The 18,326-nt window shown below is 38.2% G+C and overlaps 1 protein-coding gene across 1 annotated transcript; it reads right to left on the bottom strand.

Annotated features, from left to right (window-relative positions):
- Positions 1-635: 635 nt before the first annotated feature.
- Positions 636-16,407, bottom strand: jdp2a (Jun dimerization protein 2a). The gene is made up of 4 exons (XM_059520917.1): positions 16,217-16,407; positions 4,025-4,242; positions 2,005-2,109; positions 636-1,464 (listed from the first exon to the last, which is right to left on the bottom strand). The coding sequence occupies exons 1-4, from the start codon at positions 16,305-16,307 to the stop codon at positions 1,279-1,281; spliced, it is 600 nt and encodes a 199-aa protein (XP_059376900.1). The 5' UTR covers positions 16,308-16,407; the 3' UTR covers positions 636-1,278.
- Positions 16,408-18,326: the final 1,919 nt, after the last annotated feature.

Raw genomic sequence — 18,326 nt, 5'->3', positions numbered from 1 at the left:
CACTTGTATTTCCATGATTATTAATTTAATTTTAACTAATAGATTACCTGTACTTGATTATTTTGAAGGGCAAATGACATATGAACTGCATGAAATTTATATTTTCTTACTGTCATACTTCATATTGGAATCATTTCAGTTTTGCAAATAATCCAGGGAAACCAAAAACGCTTTAGACCAGGACGTTTTTTGATGTACTACACATCTGCTACAAAGGATTCTGAAACATATCAAATAATGATTTATGATTAACATAACTATTCAAAATATATGAAAAATGATGGTGTGCACATTTTATAAATATGTGTGCATGATGTAACATACATGCGTCTGTTTAAAAAAAAAAAGTGATTACTAATGTAAATTCTATTTATGAATAATATCAGGTATAATATGATTTAGTAAAACAGTTGTGCTGGAATGTGCTGATGGGGCTAATGTTGGTATACGACAGACAAAGCACTGTTTGTTTGTTTGTTAAACACAGCAGCCTTTAATTCTATCTTTAGCTGCCTTTTCTGATTGCGTTGCATTATTTGATATATTTACTCTGTCTATTTCAAGAAAAAAAGTGAAATGAAAGTGAAGCTGAGCATGAAAGAATTTTTACAGTAAATGACTCCAAAAATTCAGAATTTTGGAAATCACTTGTTTAATAATCGTTTGCAGTTTTCACAGCTATACAACAAATTGAATAAGTCACAGAAATAGAGGTTATGAAATTGTTGCATAAAATGTATCACATCTAGTGATGAGTCCATGTACAGGAAGTATAAAAATCATATATTTATATACTAGATAACTATAATAAATTGGCAAGATGTAAACAGTTCATACATATGTGCATACATGACGCCTGCGCCAGAAAACAAAAAACCAACTGAAGGCAGCAAATGGTGAATAAATGTTGAGACAGTCTGTGAAGAATCATCCAGTTAACATGCATGTCCAACCATTGAATGAGTGTTTTCATCAGTTCGGAACAACCTACAGACAATTATCTCCAAAAAACTAAATGGACTAAAACAAATAAGGCACTTTATGACCAAAAAAAAGAAAAAACGGAAAAAAAACTATCCCACAAATGTTTCGCCAACACACAGGCCATCGGTGTGTTTTTCTTTTTTATTCGTTTAGTCTCTAAACTCCAACCTCGCAGGTCAGAGACGCCATTCTCTCTTCCCTAAAATGTCCAAGTGCTTTGAGCCAAGTGCTTCAGCTCTCTGGAGACGAGCTGACCTGTAAACAGTAACATGGTCATGAAGTGTGTGGTTCTTCTCATTTGGCCTCCACCTGCTCCAGGAGAGGGTTGGTCTCTTTCTCAGGCGTCTTGATGCTGTCTGTGCTCACGATGCAGGTGGGCCGATGGCGATTGAGCATCAGTATGAGCTGCTGTCGTTCATGCTTTAGCTCCTCGATCTGTGCTTTCAGCTCCGAGTTCATCATCTCGAGACGCTCAGATTCCTTCAGTGGAAGAGTTGAAGGCACATTAATACACTCGTGCTATCTGTTGATACAGAACTGAGGCCAGTGTTGAGGCTAATGCAAGTTATTATATTGAAAGTAATGCAATTAGTAACTTTTTTATGGACAATGCAATATTGTAATGCATTACTTTTAAATTGACAAGAAAATATCTTTTTTTATCTGACTTTTTAAAATAAGTAACGCCAGTTACTTTGTTTTCACATTTATTTGGTGCCATCTGTCCCGTGTTGAGAGAAATCATGAGTTCACAGCCTGAGGCTTATTCATTTCACTTTTGGTTTGAAAGGGACCTTAGTTGCCAAAAATATTACTTTTGTGATTTTTGTTAAAAAAAAAATAAACAGGCAATTCTATTTCAGGTGACAAAGAATAATACAAAAGTAACATAATGGATTACTTTCCATAAAAAGAAACACACAGCTAGTTACCTTTTTTTAATGAAGTAACGCAATATTGTAATTCATAACTTTAAAAGTCATTTTCCCCAACACTGACTGGCTTTTACAGACGACTTACCCGCTGTAGATACTCTGTTCTTTCTTTCTTTTTGTTTCGACATCTTGCTGCTGCCACTTTGTTTTTCTCTCGCCTTCTTTTCCTCCGCTCATCCTCTTCATCTTTCTGTATGAGCGGGAACAGCAAAATAAGAAAATTAAGGCTTTTTATAGGTTTTTCTAAACTATATTTCCTATGTGCCAATAAAGTACTTCATTTGTTTAGGAACAAACCAGCTTATAACGTTCAATTAACCTTTAAATTCAAGGAAGTTGCATTCAGTATAAAAATAAATAATAATTCAAAATAGAGCCACATGATTCTGGATAAATTGAGATTTCTTTTTCAAATGGAGGATGTAGTTCTCTCAGAATTCTTAAGAAAAAATATTAGACAAGTAAACAACATTTTATGGAATTTTTGAATGGAATGATTAAATTATTCAAATACAATTTTAAAGCCCATTTTATCATCTAAAAAATAATAATTATAATAAAATAAAATGCGCCCACAGGAATTAATTGATAGTAAGAATTGAAATTTTAATTTTTACAACAAGTACCCAATTCTGGAATTGGAATTGGTTTTCGAGTCCCATCCCTACCAATGGATGCTCTGCAGTGAATGGGTGCCGTCAGAAAGAGAGTCCAAACAGCTGATAAAAACATCAAAATAATCCACAGCACTCCAGTCCATCAGTTAACATCTGGAGAAGACAAAAGCTGAAACAAATCCAGCATTAAAATGTTTTTGACTGTAAATGGTGCATGATCTGTGCAGATTTCTCTCTTGATTCAGACCAGATGACTTTTTCACTGGAGGAAGCATTATTATGCATTATGGACTTTAGCCAGATTTTCAGACTATTTTAGCAAAAGCAATTTAAAGATTTATTTCTTTTTACTTCTCAAGACATTAACTGATTGACTGGAGTGCTGTGTATTATGTGATGTTTTTATCAGCTGTTTGGACTCTCATTCTGACGGCACCCATTCACTACAGAGCATACATTGATGAGACACTGATGCAATGCTACATTTCTATAAACCTGATGAAGAAACAAACTCTTCCTGATCTTGAACGCCCTAAAGGTGAAGACATTTTTTAGCTAACTTTTAAATGTGGGAGAACTATTATTACTATAACAGTAACAGCTCTCGCTCCACTGTTGTTTTAACTGCTCTCTCAAACAAGAATCTGCTGCTATTCTCAGTCAGAATACAGCTAAATAAAAAGGCAGGGAACATAACTTAAAAATAAATAATTCATTATAAAATGTGTAATTATAATTGAAATTAATTTTGAAATGTAACTGTATCCTTCAGTACTGGCTAAACAGTACCGAAACATTTGTACTGCTTGTTCTGGGGCTGAAGTATTTCATGCATTTCAAGCATTTTATTTATTTATTTATAAAACAAGGTTTTCCTGTGATTTTATATCTCATCTCCAGTCAAGTCTACGAATCATCAATAATGCCACTGTGGAGTTTTTCTTTTTTATGTTTTGCTTTATTCTTTCATTTGTGCAGTGTTTTTTAATTCAGTCTTTTGTTTGAACAGTCCCTTTCTATCCACTAGATGGAGTCACTGCAGTTTGGTAAGAATGCACAGTATTGTGCCAGATATGCATGCTAAAAATGTGATGTAAGATTTACTTTGTAACTTCATTCAGAAAATTCACAACTTCACAATAATCACAAAGAAAAGGCAAGCACCACTTAAACATGAAATTTTGAAGCAGAAAAACTGAAGAAGTATTTTCTTGTAAAATGCACTCTAATAATCAACGTTTTTTTTTTTTTACTGTGCATGTACTGCAGACATTCGGAAAGCAATATAAAATAATGGACTGAACAATAATGCACATTTAATAAAACCAGAAGATTAAATCAGTTTATAGCTCTGCTATAGGGTTTGGGTTTCCTCCCTGACATACTCACATACTGATGTGCACTAGTTCAATCAGTTAATACAACAGTGCTTTTTCCTAAAGATGCCCCTAAATGTGTTCCCCAAGCTAGAGGATGAAAGGTGCTCACCTCGGCTTTGATAGGGAGCGTCCGCTTGCCCAGCTTCCCCAGGAGATGTAAAGGGGACAGCATGGCCCCGAGGTTACAGAGGTCGGCGTACTTCAGGTGTTCAGTCAGTGTAGTGGCAGAAAGGCCTGCTAGGGGACCCAGACTGGGAAGTGAGCCGGCGGTCACCGAGGGGTCCGGTATCTGTCCCGGCATCATGTCACAAACACCCGAGATCACAGCTGCAGAGAGCACAGGCATCAGGAGAGAACATTTAAATTATTAAAGCAATAAGCCCCAAGAGGCTGTGGTTTACAGTGAATTCATAACAGATAAGGGTTGTTGTTAGGCAGGACGTGAAGCGGAGTAAAAACCCCTCAGCTGCTATAAATTCACAGTAAGGTTTCAAAGAATAAAACGGAGCAAATAAAGTGTAATTATATTAATAAAAACAGTATTCTTCCACCAAACAATAATGTAGTTCCTCAGAAACAGGTGAGGTTCCAACAAAGTGGTTTCCGAGCAACACACAGAAGTAAACAAAGGTGTGTGTTTGTAGAGTAAATTACAACAGCTTTGAACGCCGCTCAGCCAATCAGAATCAAGAACCGGAACAATTTGTTTTATAATTACATTTAAATTATAATTCAGAATTATTAAAGAAGAATTCTGACTAAAGTTAGAGTTTGATTACTGTACCACTACAATATGTATTTTAGATTATATTCTGCATATCTCTTTTTATTTTTATTTTATATAAAAAAAATTGCATTTATATTTAATCATTTAGCAGACGCTTTCATTTCAAAGGGACTTACAAATGAGAACAAAGGAAGCAGTCAGGTCAACGAGAGAACAACAACAGTATACAAGTGCCATGACAAGTCTCAGTTAGTCTAGTACAGAACGCAATGCCAGGTGTTTTTTTTTTTTTTTTTTTTTTTTTAATAAAGGAAAAGACAAGAAAAGGGAAAGTGCTAGTATTAGTTGGTTAAGTGCTGGCGAAAAAGATGACTCTTTACTAAAGATTCCACTAGCTGGGCACAGTCCAGGAAAAGGTCCATGAGAGTGATTTTGAACCTCTTTGGGATGGTACCACAAGGCGTTGTTCACTTGCAGAGCGCAAACTTCTGGAGGGCACATAAGATTTAACCAGTGAGTTTAGGTATGTTGGTGCCGTGCCAGTGGTCTTCTTGTAGGCAAGCATCAGTACCTTGAATTTGATGCAAGTGGCTACTGGTAGCCAGTGTAACCTGATAAGGAGAGGAGTAACGTGAGCTTTTTTTGGCTCATTGAAGACAACCCTCGCTGCTGCATTCTGGATCAATTGCAGAGGCTTGACAGTACATGCAGGAAGGCCCGCCAGGAGATCATTACAATAGTCCAGTCTGGAGAGAACAAGAGCTTGGACAAGAAGTTGGGTGGCTTGCTCTGATAGGAAGGGTCCAATCTTCCTAATGTTGTATAAGGCAAATCTGCAGGACCGGGTCGTTGTAGCAGTGTGGTCTGTGAAGCTTAACTGATGATCCATCACAACTCCTAGGTTTCTGGCTGTTCTGGAAGGAGTTATGGTTGATGAGCCCAGCTGTATAGAGAAGTTGTGATGAAACGATGGGTTAGCTGGAATCACCAGGAGTTCTGTCTTTGTAAGGTTAAGCTGAAGGTGATGGTCATTCATCCAGCTAGAAATGTCACTCAGACAGGCTGAAATGCGAGCAGCTACCGTCGGCTCATTTGGTTGGAATGAGAAGTAGAGTTGGGTGTCATAAGCGTAGCAGTGATAAGAAAAGCCATGCTTCTGAATGACAGATCCTAATGACGTCATGTAAATGGAGAACAGAAGTGGTCCAAGTACTGAGCCTTGAGGAACCCCAGTAGCAAGTTGTTGTGACTTAGAAACATCACCCCACCAAGACACACTGAAGGATCTGTCAGAGAGGTAGAACTTAACCCACAGGAGTGCGGTTCCAGAGATGCCCATCTTTCTGAGGGTGGACAGGAAAATCTGGTGATTCACTCTGTCAAAAGCAGCAGATAGGTCCAGTAAGAGGAGTACTGAGGATTTTGAAGCTGCTCTTGGCAGTCGCAGGGATTCAGTAACCGAGAGCAGAGCAGTCTCAGTTAAGTGGCCACTTTTGAAGCCAGATTGGTTGCGGTCCAGGAGGTTGTTCTGTACAAGGAACATAGAAAGCTGGTTGAACACAACTCACTCAAGTGTCTTTGCAATGAATGGAAGAATGGATACCGGTCTGTCCGGATCTTTCTTGAGCAGTGGGCTTACCCGAGCCTGCTTGAATGCTGAGGGAAATGTTCCAGAGTGAAGAGAGGAGTTGATAATGTGAGTAAGCGAAGGTATGACTGAAGAAGAGAGCGCTTGAAGGAGGTGAGTGGGGATCGGATCTAGTGGACAAGTAGTAGGATGATTGGACAGGAGAAGTTTGGAGACGTCCATCTCTGAGAGTGGGGAGAAGGAGGAGAAAGAGTGTGCGTCAGTCATTGTGAAGTTATCCTCAGTCTGCGGTGTGGAGAATTGGTCACTGATGGTTCTTGTCTTATTTGTCAAGAAAACCGCAAAGTCGTCTGCTGTAAGAGTCGATGGAGGAGGAGGTGGAGGTGGATTAAGAAGAGAAGAGAAAGTTTTGAAGAGTGTCCGAGCGTCACAACAGCTGTTAATTTTGTTGTGGTAGTAGGATGTTTTAGCCGTGAAGAAATTTGCAGAGAAGGAAGAGAGGAGAGACTGATACACACTGAGGTCGGTAGAGTGTCTTGATTTCTGCCATTTCCTCTCTGCAGCCCTGAGTTTAGAGCGATGTTCACTGAGAACCTCGGACAGCCAGGGGGCAGATGTGGCGGTGTGTGCTGGTCTAGACAACAGTGGGCAAAAGTTGTCCAAGCAAGATGTTAAAGTGGAGGCAAAGAGTGTCCGAAGCGCTGTTCGTGTCCAGAGCTGAAAACTGAGAGTGCAGGAAGTGAGGATGATACCACAGAAGATAGGCGAGATGGAGAGAGTGAGCATAGGTTCCGTCGAAAGGTGACCTGCGTTGGAGTGTGTGCCGCTTCAGGAGTAAGTGCTAGGTTAGCAGTAATGAGGAAGTGGTCTGAGGTGTGCAGTGGAGCAACTGAAGAGTTGTCCACAGAGCAACAGCGCGTGTAGATGAGGTCCAGTTGGTTGCCTGATTTGTGAGTAGCTGTAGTAGACACTCGCTTGAGATCAAATGAGGCGAGCAGAGTTTTGAAGTCAGCAGCCTGGGGTTTATCTAGGTGGATGTTGAAGTCACCAAGCAGTACCAGAGGAGTACCATCTTCAGAAAAGTTTGATAGCAGCACATCCAACTCCTCCAAGAAGTTTCCCAATTGACCTGGGGGATGATAAATGTTAACAGGGTGGGTTACAGTAATTGCATGTGACTCAAATGAACCATTACCTGTAGGTGATGGCTGAAGATCAAATTTCCATTCTTTTGATATAAGGAGACCAGTACCTCCACCCCTCCCAGTGGTACGAGGAGTGTGGGAACACGTGAAATTAGTGGAGAGGGCTGCAGGGGTGGCAGTATCTTCAGGTTTGATCCAAGTCTCAGTCAGTGACATGAAGTTGAGACCGGAATGAGTAGCTATAGAAGAAAGGAAGTCTGCTTTGTTAACTGCAGACTGGCAGTTCCAGAGACCCAATGGAATAGAGAGCATAGTAGTTGAGGTCAGAGGGACAGGCCGTCCTGCGATGTACATAGCGTGCTCTCCGAGTTTTAGTAGTGATAGTAGAGATCTGAAAGCACATAGTGACTACAAGTGTAAGAAATAAGTATGTGAGAACAAGCTATACAAAAAGTAAAGAAAGAGGAGAAAAGCATTACTCAAGTGCCCTGTCGGTGTCCTTGCTCGGTGGAGTCGCTCAGGTAGAGTCGATGGTCTTTACACTTGTCGGTCTTCACATGAGGAGGATTCACACAAGGGCTGCCGTGACCGCTGCCGTGACCGCTGCCGCGGTGAAACCTACCGCTTTTGTATTTTTCTGATTACCTGTGATTGAAGTCAGCTGGCCAAGTCTCACTATTTAGCAGATCGAAACTGGGCCGTCCCGCAATAGGCAAACGCAAAACCAAGCGCCACTTTCAGCACGTATTTACCAGGGTAAGACACACAATTTTTTTTCCTAGCAATGACGATCACACAGTAGTCTAATGAGAAACCAAGACAAAACACTTATGCCCCGTTTCCACCGCAGGAACTTTACCCAGGAACTAGGGACTTTGGCCTGGTACTCGGTGTGTTTCCACCGCAGGAACCAGGAACTAAATAAAGTTCCGGGTAAAAGAATGCCCCTCAGAAAGTCCCTGCTGGCGAGGTGGTACTTTTTCAAAGTTCCGGAACTTTTGGGGGCGGGACTTGGGCGCTAAAAATCCTGATTGGTTGAGTTCACGCAACATTGGTTGAGTTCAACCACCATTTATTCAGATAATTTTCAAAATATTACTGTTATTGTGTCATGAAATGTAATTTTAAAAGTATATCAGGCGAGAATGTAGTTGTTTAAAAACTCAAATCTGTGCCCATTTAAAAATGTTTTTCGCCGATCTCGGAGACGGTGAGCTCCACGCGATAAGCGGGAGCTCAGTCCTCATGTATCCACCGAGAAGCAGCCTCACCTCGGCTAGACCTTCTGATATGTGCCGCTGGCTCTGATGTCTCTTTAGTGGTTAAACATAACATATAATTCGTTTTGGGTAAATCTAAGAGGTTGTCTTTGGTCTGTATTCAATTTATCTCTATGTTAAAATGAAAATAAAAAAGGCAAATTTATATAATATTTTGTTTCATTGTAATGGCTGTATATATACACATATCCCTGAACTAAGTACATTTCTGCAGCTGTTATTATGTTTAAATGAAAACGAAAGGAGGCAGTGGTATTTGATATACTATTTCGTTTTATTGTAAATGTATTGTAATGTACAGTGAGGAAAATAGCAGTAGCCAAGGCGAGCTGACTGAAGTTATCAAGTACGCTGCTGTTTGCAGATTTACCGGATTTGCGTCGTCGCGGACATCACACTCCTGAGTCGAATGCGCAAAGTCTGAACTACAGAGGATGCACGTACAAAATCAGCGTACTATAGTATTGAGAAACGCGCGCAGACCTACGTCACCAGTCTATTTGCCTAATCTTCTCGGTACTTTACTCGAAACCAGGCAGTCCCGCCACTTTCAGCACGTATTTGCATTTGCTCTGAAATAGCTTACAATTGTCCTTTCCTTTTAATCAAAGGAACCATCATTTCAGCCAAACAGCTGCTGTGGCCCTCTACATGGCAGGTTTTCTGCACTGTTTTCACTAAATTAACAAAAGAAAGAATGACATTCAGTCTTTTTGTTTTAAAATATATCACAAAATGTTATATTCTGCATTTTTCAGTGAAATGTTTGTCTTTCTGTGTGTGTCTGAATCCGTTCATTCATAAAGTGAACATAAGTAAGCACACTACCCATTCAATTATCACTGGATATTTATATAGCATGAGGAATTTCTCCAGTTTACTGTAAATGAGAGTTATGTTGATCTCACAGCAGCAAACATCAGATCAGCTGATGGACAAGTATTATCAGTTTGTTTATGTATTTTGAATGCAAATTTATTCAATTATGAATTACATCTATATATTATTAGAGGATCATATTGTATTCAAATGAATTTCAGCTAATAATCTCCCTTTTAATAATTTCTGATTTAAAGGCAGGGTAGGTAAAAAATTGTGTAAAAAACTTTTTTTCCAAATTTGTTTAAACTTTATTTATATATCAATACATAATTAAAATGTAAGTACTAAAAAGAAAAAAAGAAAGTATAAAAATCGAGTGTCTGTAGACCTCTCACGACTGTTTTAAAGACAGCTCATTATTTCCATTCACTCCACCCCCTCCCTTCTGGGCTACTTCCAAAGCCTCTACTACGGCTCGCTAAGTAATGTTAGCTATATTACGCAGCTACGTGTGCTAATGACACATGCTTCATGAAAAAAATATGTATGATCAAAATACAAAAAGAAAGATTTACCTGTCCAGCAGAAATAAAGCCATCAAGGAGTCACTTTTCAGCCCCTTGTGTTCCCTCAGTTCTCGCCATCGCTGGAAAGCCACGCTGATATTAACTCGCGTTTTATTTCTTTGTTTATCCAAAGACTTTTTGTTCATTGCCTTTTCTTGTACTGTTACTGTCTTCCTTTTTTTGCCTGGTTTGCCTTCACTAACTGCATAGGCCGGTACTGTGAAATTTGCTTGCTGTTTCTCTGCCATTGTTTTGGTATTCCTAGTATCCGTGCCTCTTGAATTCCTCAAATCAAACGTGCACGCGCAAGTGGGCAGGTCATGTGTGGCAAAAGGGTGGTTGCCATGGTTGCGAGAGAGTGACAGACGCCTAAGCCAATCCTATGTTTCGTCCCGAAATGGAAATAATGAGCTGTGTTTAATACAGATTAAATGGTCTAGAGTCACTCGATTTTTATACTCTTTTTATCAGAGTACTTACATTTTAATTATGCATTGATATATATAGAAAGTTTAAACAAATTTGGAAGAAAGTTGTTTATACATGTGTTACCTACCCTGCCTTTAACTCCTGTTAAAATCCTGAATAATTACATACAGAAATATATTGTGTCAATCAAAAATGTATACATTAAAACTCTATATCCTATGCAAATGAATGATAAACATTACCATCATCTCCACATTACTTTTCAGATATGTGTCCTGAAATCATTACTCTGGGTCATTTCATTGAAAAATTGGCCACATTGATTCACAAGGAAATTTTATTTGGATTAGCTATGTCTATTACCAAGATTACCAAAATGTGCGGATTATTATGTAAAACCCCATTAAGATAACGTGCAATCTAATTCCTGAGAGACAGCACTAATTGTTCATTCATTCACTTTGTTGTCAGCAGGTATTACACTCTTCAGAAAGTCTAACTACCAGAAGATTTCCTACAAGTATTTTATTACTAAAAAACTGACACAGATCACCTTCAAAAGGAATCCAAAAATGACTTCTCTTTGCTAGGAAAAAAGCCCCTTGCAACACCACCAGTTCTGAAAGCCCAACCAATCAGCATCAGGCTCAAACACACATCTGTTAATAAAGAACTAACCAACACACATGTCCATTGTGCCCATACAGTAAGATATGCAATATTTCTCTCCACATCTGACCAATGTACAGAACACGAGCACTTACTGACCCCTGGCAAGAGAAGCTGCTCTCTTCTCCTTTTTTATGAGAGGCACAAAACCAGACGCAGACACATTCTCCTTTAAGCTGTGGAGAGAAGAGCCGAGCGCGTCGGCCAAGATCCGCCCGCTTCCAGTGTTTCCTCCGTCCAAATCTGCACACTGTTCTCTGTGTCAGCCGAGAGGAATGTGGCCGCAGAGGAGCAGGACAATGTCACCGGCCTACACAAGTCCTTTCAGGCGCAGTGTACAATCTGTGGCTTTGAGAGAGCTTCCTGATGAACTACAGAGAGGGACAGTGCTGGGAAGGTTACTTTGGAAAAGTTACTCCTGAAACGCTGGTGCCTCATAATATATAAGAGCAGTCTCTCAATCAAATCTGTCTGTGTGAAAAAAATCAGATGCAACCCCCTTTCTAATCCTTAACATTTTCATAACTGTAATTGAACTACACATTTACTCTCAGTAAATTAATTAATTTACTAACATGTAACAAGTTACTTCCGAACACTGTGCCAACTACATGAAGAAACGCCTAACGATGACACAAGAAATCAGTGCCATATGTGAACCTCTGCATGACACACACAACACTCATGACTCAAAAGGAAGTGTAATTAGTCTTTCCTAAGGCAAGCTATCATTGCTCATACTGAGAGTTAGTCATTTAAACAAGTCCCTAACCCTGAGCAGACTACTAACAAGGCACGTGCTCATCATGCATCATTTCTGCCACAGACTGATACCTTAAATAGTTGTAGTTTGCTTTACTTTTAACTTCTGCCAGGCGGCTGATAAAATGAGTCACATCTAGAGAACTTATGATGCATCAGATAATATACAGATGGAAATGTACTTTCAGTTTGAGCTGAAATGGTGCAACAGTTAATCAATGGCTTGTTTTGACACGGTCAATCTCTATTGTGTTCCCACAACGAAGAGGAACATGTCAGATGTGTGGATGCCATTGCTGGATTTACTATCTAGATTTCTTGTTTTGAATCTTTTTTCAGTTAATGTGACTAAGCATTATCTGTAGCACACCTGTCATCTAATAATCACAACAAGCTTTGTTACGTTTCTTATAAAACAAACTCTCAAACGCTGTCAGTTTGATCATGAAATACAGACAATGACTGTGGTTTGGCCACTCTTTAATGTGGTGTGAGGATCGCTGTAGTGCTTCAGTTCAGAAGGAGCTTACAGAAACAGAACAACTTACTGAAATGAATCATGTCTCATGTCATCAATCAGTGTTTCAACCGCAGAAAAACCTCAGTGAAGCAACTTCTAGTTAAACAATGTCATGTAATGTTACATTTACCTCAAAAAAGACATTCAGTGTCTGCAAAATCATTAGTCAGCTAAAACAAAAACAAAAAACCTGACTTTTAGTTTAGTCCATTCCTGATAGTTCCTTCCAGTTCCTGATTATTATTAGTAGTGTTTGTGTGGATAATAATAAATACATGTTTATATTCCTTCATCTTCGTCATGCACTTGTCATCTTACACATGAGTGTAACAATTAAATATCTTCATCTTATCTTCATTATTTAATGTATAGGGCTTTGTTTAAATAAATCTAAAAAGTGATATAAAAACTGCCTTGATTATATACAGTACATAGTTTATATATAGTCCAGTTATTCTCAGTCAAGCTGCAGTTGGGCAATTAAGATTAGGAAAAAAATAAAATAAACACACACACACACCTTATATACAACTTTTTCGAATTGTTTGATTATTAAAAAATGGATTACATTAATTAAACTCTTCTTTTTTCTGCTAAATGAATATTTTAGTTTTGGTTTAACAACAACAATAACAATAATGTGCATTATTACAAACACACATCCCAGAAAACTCTAGCAGCCTCATAGAGATAGTTATAAAAACACTCAAGGCACCTTAACAACCGCACAGCAGTTTTTCATAAGCTTCACATGCATCTTCCTCAAAAAATCTAGATCACTAATTTGGAAAGAGTTTCAGAGCTATATTTGTACTCGCCAATGATCAAACTGCCAAATATGAGACATCGTAGTACTGTTTGCAGCATGCTGCAGCAATTAAACATCAGTCAAGTGTTCAGAGTGCACAGTGTGCAGTGTTCAGTATGTAGTAAGCCCATATTCCTTACAAACTCAAACCCTCTTCACTTTTATTTCTGTCATATATTAATCAGGATTGTGTGATTAAGCATGTTTTGTTTTCTCAGAAGGTGTATGAGGTGTGCTGCCTTTCTATATACACAAGCACACACACACACACTCCGTCAACACAAGCCATCTCTCTGAAATCTCCAATGGAAAAACGATTTCCACCGTAAAAATCACCATCTTTGAAACTTTTAGCACACTTCCAAATAAAACTTCATACGAACCGGTCAAGACAAGAATGTACTGAGGCAATGACAGCATGAAGGATTTGGAAAAATAAACAGAATCCAACACTGTTCTCTTTGTTTAGATTTGCACTGGAAAGTCCTATAGAGAGCCTGAGAGCGCCGTCCTCGCTAACGCTCTCTCCGCTGCCACCGTTAACTCATCCTATATTAATACTGTGCTCCATTATCACAGATTGTGTGTCGCTCTAATTGATCGATCACTACATTATTGTGGACAGTAGCTCTGCAAAGGTCCAGGGAGGAATGCAGCCTAAGCCACAGATGAGATTTGATCATGCAGTTTGTCCAAATGTAATATGGACGACAAGCAAAATGAATAGAATAATCAATCTATGTTCATGTGTTAAATTCACCACAACCAAGCTGAACAACACACCCGGAGAAAGAGAGAAATCATGTTCAGCTTTTGAAACATACATAAAAGAGTAGCTAGGAGTTTAATAAGAGGTTGGTAGTTTTAACAAGTGTTGCTAAAATGGTCCAGTGTCATTTAAAACATGTACATGATTATATTGTTAGCATAACAACATACTAACTTCTTACTGGAATTGATTTGAAGTGCATAATGTGTGTAGTGCTACTTCTGCCTCTGTACAGCATCAGATCAGTCATTCATGAAGTCCTACAGGGTAAAGCACAATGGAAGCTTTTCTGAGACATTAAATCGGAGTAATTTTTCCACTGTTTCTAATTATTAAAGTGACTGCAATTTCATCCTACATCAGAGCTTTAAAACTGACACTGAGCTAACCTTTTAGAATCATCAAATGAAGTTTAAATTGTTTTTTAAATATGTTAAAATATAACATAGTGTGTTCTTTAATTTGAAATATGTATGTGCTTTAAACAGATCTGAAAACACTTAAATATACCCAAATTTTTGAATAGAAGAACAGCGTTTCCAAAAAAAAAAAAACCACACATTTCAGATAGGCCTACTTGATTCATATGCATGAATGAATTTAGTATAAATTTAAGTATAGTGTGTTGCACTTCTGTTATAAAATGACATGCTTAAACATTAACAATAATGCTACCAGTTTCTGTGCTCAAGAACATCAGTCAAAGATTTACAACTGAATTTGGCCAAAATGAAGTATTCTCCAATTTTAACAAGACTAAAACTAATGAATCTGAATGCAACATTATTGTATGCTTTTAGCTCTATTAAACACATTTAATCAAGCATGTGCTGATGAGTGTGAGTGTGTGTTTATACGCCGGAGAGCGTCACAGTGCACTCTAAGATCCGGTCTGTTCACAGTGACATGTATCTGTGTGGATTTACTGTGGATCAGTTCACTGCATACAGCTGTGTGTCATAATCAACATTCCTACATTCGTCAGCGCCGGAAAGGTCAGTGTCATTTTGTTGCATTTTGCATGCAGTTATAATAGCACTGTTATGCAATGAGAAGCAGTTTCACACATTGCTTCCAGATTTTATCACCCACTTCTTTTTCAGTGGAACTGAAACCCTTTTCTGAACAACTGAAAATGCTTGGTGCGCATTGTTTATCTCCAAAGAGCACCGCAGTTCATTTCACTTTGTTGTAAATGTTTGCAGCGCTAAAGTTTTAGATCATGTTTTAAATAAGACACCAATATCACATTCAGATGACAGATATCCAGCTGTAAACACAGATATTAAAATGTATACACAAAGCCGATCATATGAACTGTTTTATTTTTATTTTCCCCCCTAAAAATCCTTTTCAGTCACACAATAAATACTGAATTGACACATTCTCAAATTCAAATGAAACCTTTCACTCAAACTGTATTTTTATTATTTACCTATTATTATTTTCTATTTTTAATAATAATTAAAATTTCAAACTAGAACAGTGCAAAATAGCATTTCACACTTTTGTTACTTACTGTATATTTGAACCTCTTATATTGGATAGATTTGAATTTTAAAAAGTTCGCGTGCACTGTTAGTAGCCTATTCACGCGCCATTACCACACAAGCATCTCACGAGCCTTTACATGCACGGTGACAGCGGACAAATAATGTGAAACAATAAAGTAAAGATAATCCAAATATGAACGTGCATGCACCGCGCCCTACAGTGACACTGATCTCAAAGCGGAAGTTTCTCTTATGTAACATGAACTTCAGCTTACAGCGGTGTTGAGTCCATCTGTCCCATCATCATCATCATCATGAACGCGGTATATTAGGAAGTGAACATTCCCTATATAGGCTACAACTAGAGATGGACACGGCCGAGTGAAATGCGTTCAAATCTGTAAATAAAGAGCTATTTGAGTTGCACTAGCGGTATGCAGCTACAGTGCTGTGGTTGAAATATGAAATACTCACCTTACTTATTTTGCAATGTACCATTTTGTGCTTGCACAAACTCGGGCCGTGTCTCAAAACCTAGCGGCAGCCCTACAAACAGCAATTTAGCACATCTCAGGCGCGAATGCCCAAAAATGCTGCTGCGCACCGGAGATGCGCAAAAACACGCTCTGTCTAGGCGGCTCTCCGTGCTTTGAGACGCAGCCATGGAGCAACACAGCGGCCAGACTCGAAACCGTGCAAAAGTTGCCAAAGTTGCGCTCTCACCTGACTTTGGTCTCGAGGTGAGCGAGTGGAGTCCCTTTGTGACGTCAGCCGGAGGTCGCGAGTAGATCTTGAAGAGCGGGAATCGTTGCATCAGCTCGAGTCTGGAGCGCTGATCCCTGGTCGGGAAGAGCGAGGAATGCGGAAGTTAGACGTCAGCAGGGAGGATGAGAAATGAACTGCAGGGAAAACACACATGGAGAAGTGGAGAAGTGGAGAAGTGAGGAGCAGGCTCGCTCCACCCCTTAGAAACCAGAAAACAAACATTCCGTTCACCGTCAGCGCTTTACATGCTTTAGGCTGCCAAGCTGAAGTTTCCTCAACAGTACTGTGCTGTGTGCCCGGAGCGTTCCTAGCCGTACCCTTTCAAAAACTGCCTCCCTTGATTTGATACTCTTATTATGGATGCATGCATATTATATAAATTGTAGCCTATTTGTCTGCAGATGCATGAGCAACAATGAGTTGCTAATGTGGGTGCGGAAAGTTAAAAGTTTTAAAAGTAATGCATTACATGTTGCGTTAAAAACTTTATGGAAAGTAATATGTTACGGTTACATTTTAAATCTGGGCAGGGCTTGCTTATTTGTTTTAAATGTAAAAAAGTTATTATTTTACAAAAGTAAAAACCCTTTCAAAACAACAAACATGAAGGAAATGTAACGTCTGTACAACAGTATTTGTAAACAAATTGCATGAAGAATATGATACAGGAGAAGAAAGTTGTTCTTCTGAAAGAAGAAATGTTTCATTTTTGCTCAGTATGGTTGAATTGGAACATCGAAGGTCAGTAGCAAAGAAATTGATTAACAAAATGGGATTAAGTAGCTACATAAAGGACATTTGTCTTATTTAAAACATATTTTTTTTGTAGGTTTGTATAATATTCTGTGTTCACATTTGACTGTTTGAATTCATTTTGAGCAGTGTTGGTTGGGTAAGTTACTCAAAAAAAGTAATCCACTACAAATGACTAATTGCATTTAAAAAATAATCTGATTACTAATTACTTTACTTTCCAGTTTACTTTACTTTTCAATTTATCAATCCTAAAAAAAATTACACTACAAAGAGAAACGCATAGTTCTTTCTTTATATTGACTGGAAAAAAATTACGAGTATCAATTATAGACACTCCCAATATCAAAAAAAAAATATATTTTTTAAAATAAAGAAAACAAATAGGGTGTGCTTTCTTCATTCTCAGTCCCTGTGAATATCTTCCTGAAACTAGTAACTAAAATGAACGAAAATTAAATGAGAAATGCATTATATCTAAAGAAAGCTAGAAGTTTCTTTTATTAAATGAAGTAAGTCATATCGAAAACAAATATTCTCTGATAAAATAATCCATATGAAACCAACGCGAGGTACAGTCTTTCCTGTCTGAGCTCACCTGTAAACCCTAATGTTGTCTTGACTTAAAAAATCAAGTAATGTTGACTAAACATTACTTAAAATTTTGCGTTTTGGCCCTGTCACTTAAAAATATGAGTTAATTTAACTAATTTACCTTCAAAATGCATAAACTTAAGATTTCAAGTGTTGTGAGCTCAAAATCATGAGTAATCCTTTGGAAAAACTCAACTCTGTTCTTCCTTTAATGTGATTGACCATGGGAGGAATTCTGCCTAGCAACAAGAGAACAAAAGCACTGATTGGTGGATTACACCTTTTGGTCTGTTTGGTTTGCTGAACTACATTTCAAGAGGACGTTTTTTTTAGTGTATTATGTTAGGTGAGTAAAGTTATGTAGATATAAAGTTGTTTTGCATGATTTCTACTAGTGAAATATGTTATCCTTGTGGTACGTGATTTTGATATGGTATGATTATTGAAACGACAACTTATAGTATTTGATGAAGTGGCCCAATCGTTTTCCTTTGAGAGAAAGAACATGGCAGCTAACGTTACTGCTTAACTCGTTAAACCAATACACTGAAAACCCTAATAAGTTGACTGAACTAAATTGATTGAGTAAACTCGTTGCCTTAATTTAATTGAGTAATGGAGTCTCCCAAAACTTACATATTTAAGTTTATTTAACTTGACGCTTTTGTAGAAAACCCTAATAAGTTGACTGAACTAAATTGATTGAGTAAACTCGTTGCCT

The sequence above is a fragment of the Carassius carassius genome, chromosome 32 (assembly GCF_963082965.1).
Source record: "Carassius carassius chromosome 32, fCarCar2.1, whole genome shotgun sequence".
NCBI lineage: Eukaryota > Metazoa > Chordata > Actinopteri > Cypriniformes > Cyprinidae > Carassius > Carassius carassius.
The sequence above is the reverse complement of the archived record's forward strand: the minus strand, read 5'-3'. Positions and strand labels throughout refer to the sequence as shown.

Coding starts and splice junctions, on each gene's coding strand:
- jdp2a (XM_059520917.1), bottom strand. CDS start 16,307: ATGCAACGATTCCCGCTCTTCAAGATCTACTCGCGACCTCCGGCTGAC. Junction 2,110..4,024: donor CGCTCCCTATCAAAGCCGAG/GTGAGCACCTTT, acceptor CCGCTCATACAG/AAAGATGAAGAGGATGAGCG. Junction 1,465..2,004: donor GAACAGAGTATCTACAGCGG/GTAAGTCGTCTG, acceptor CTTCCACTGAAG/GAATCTGAGCGTCTCGAGAT.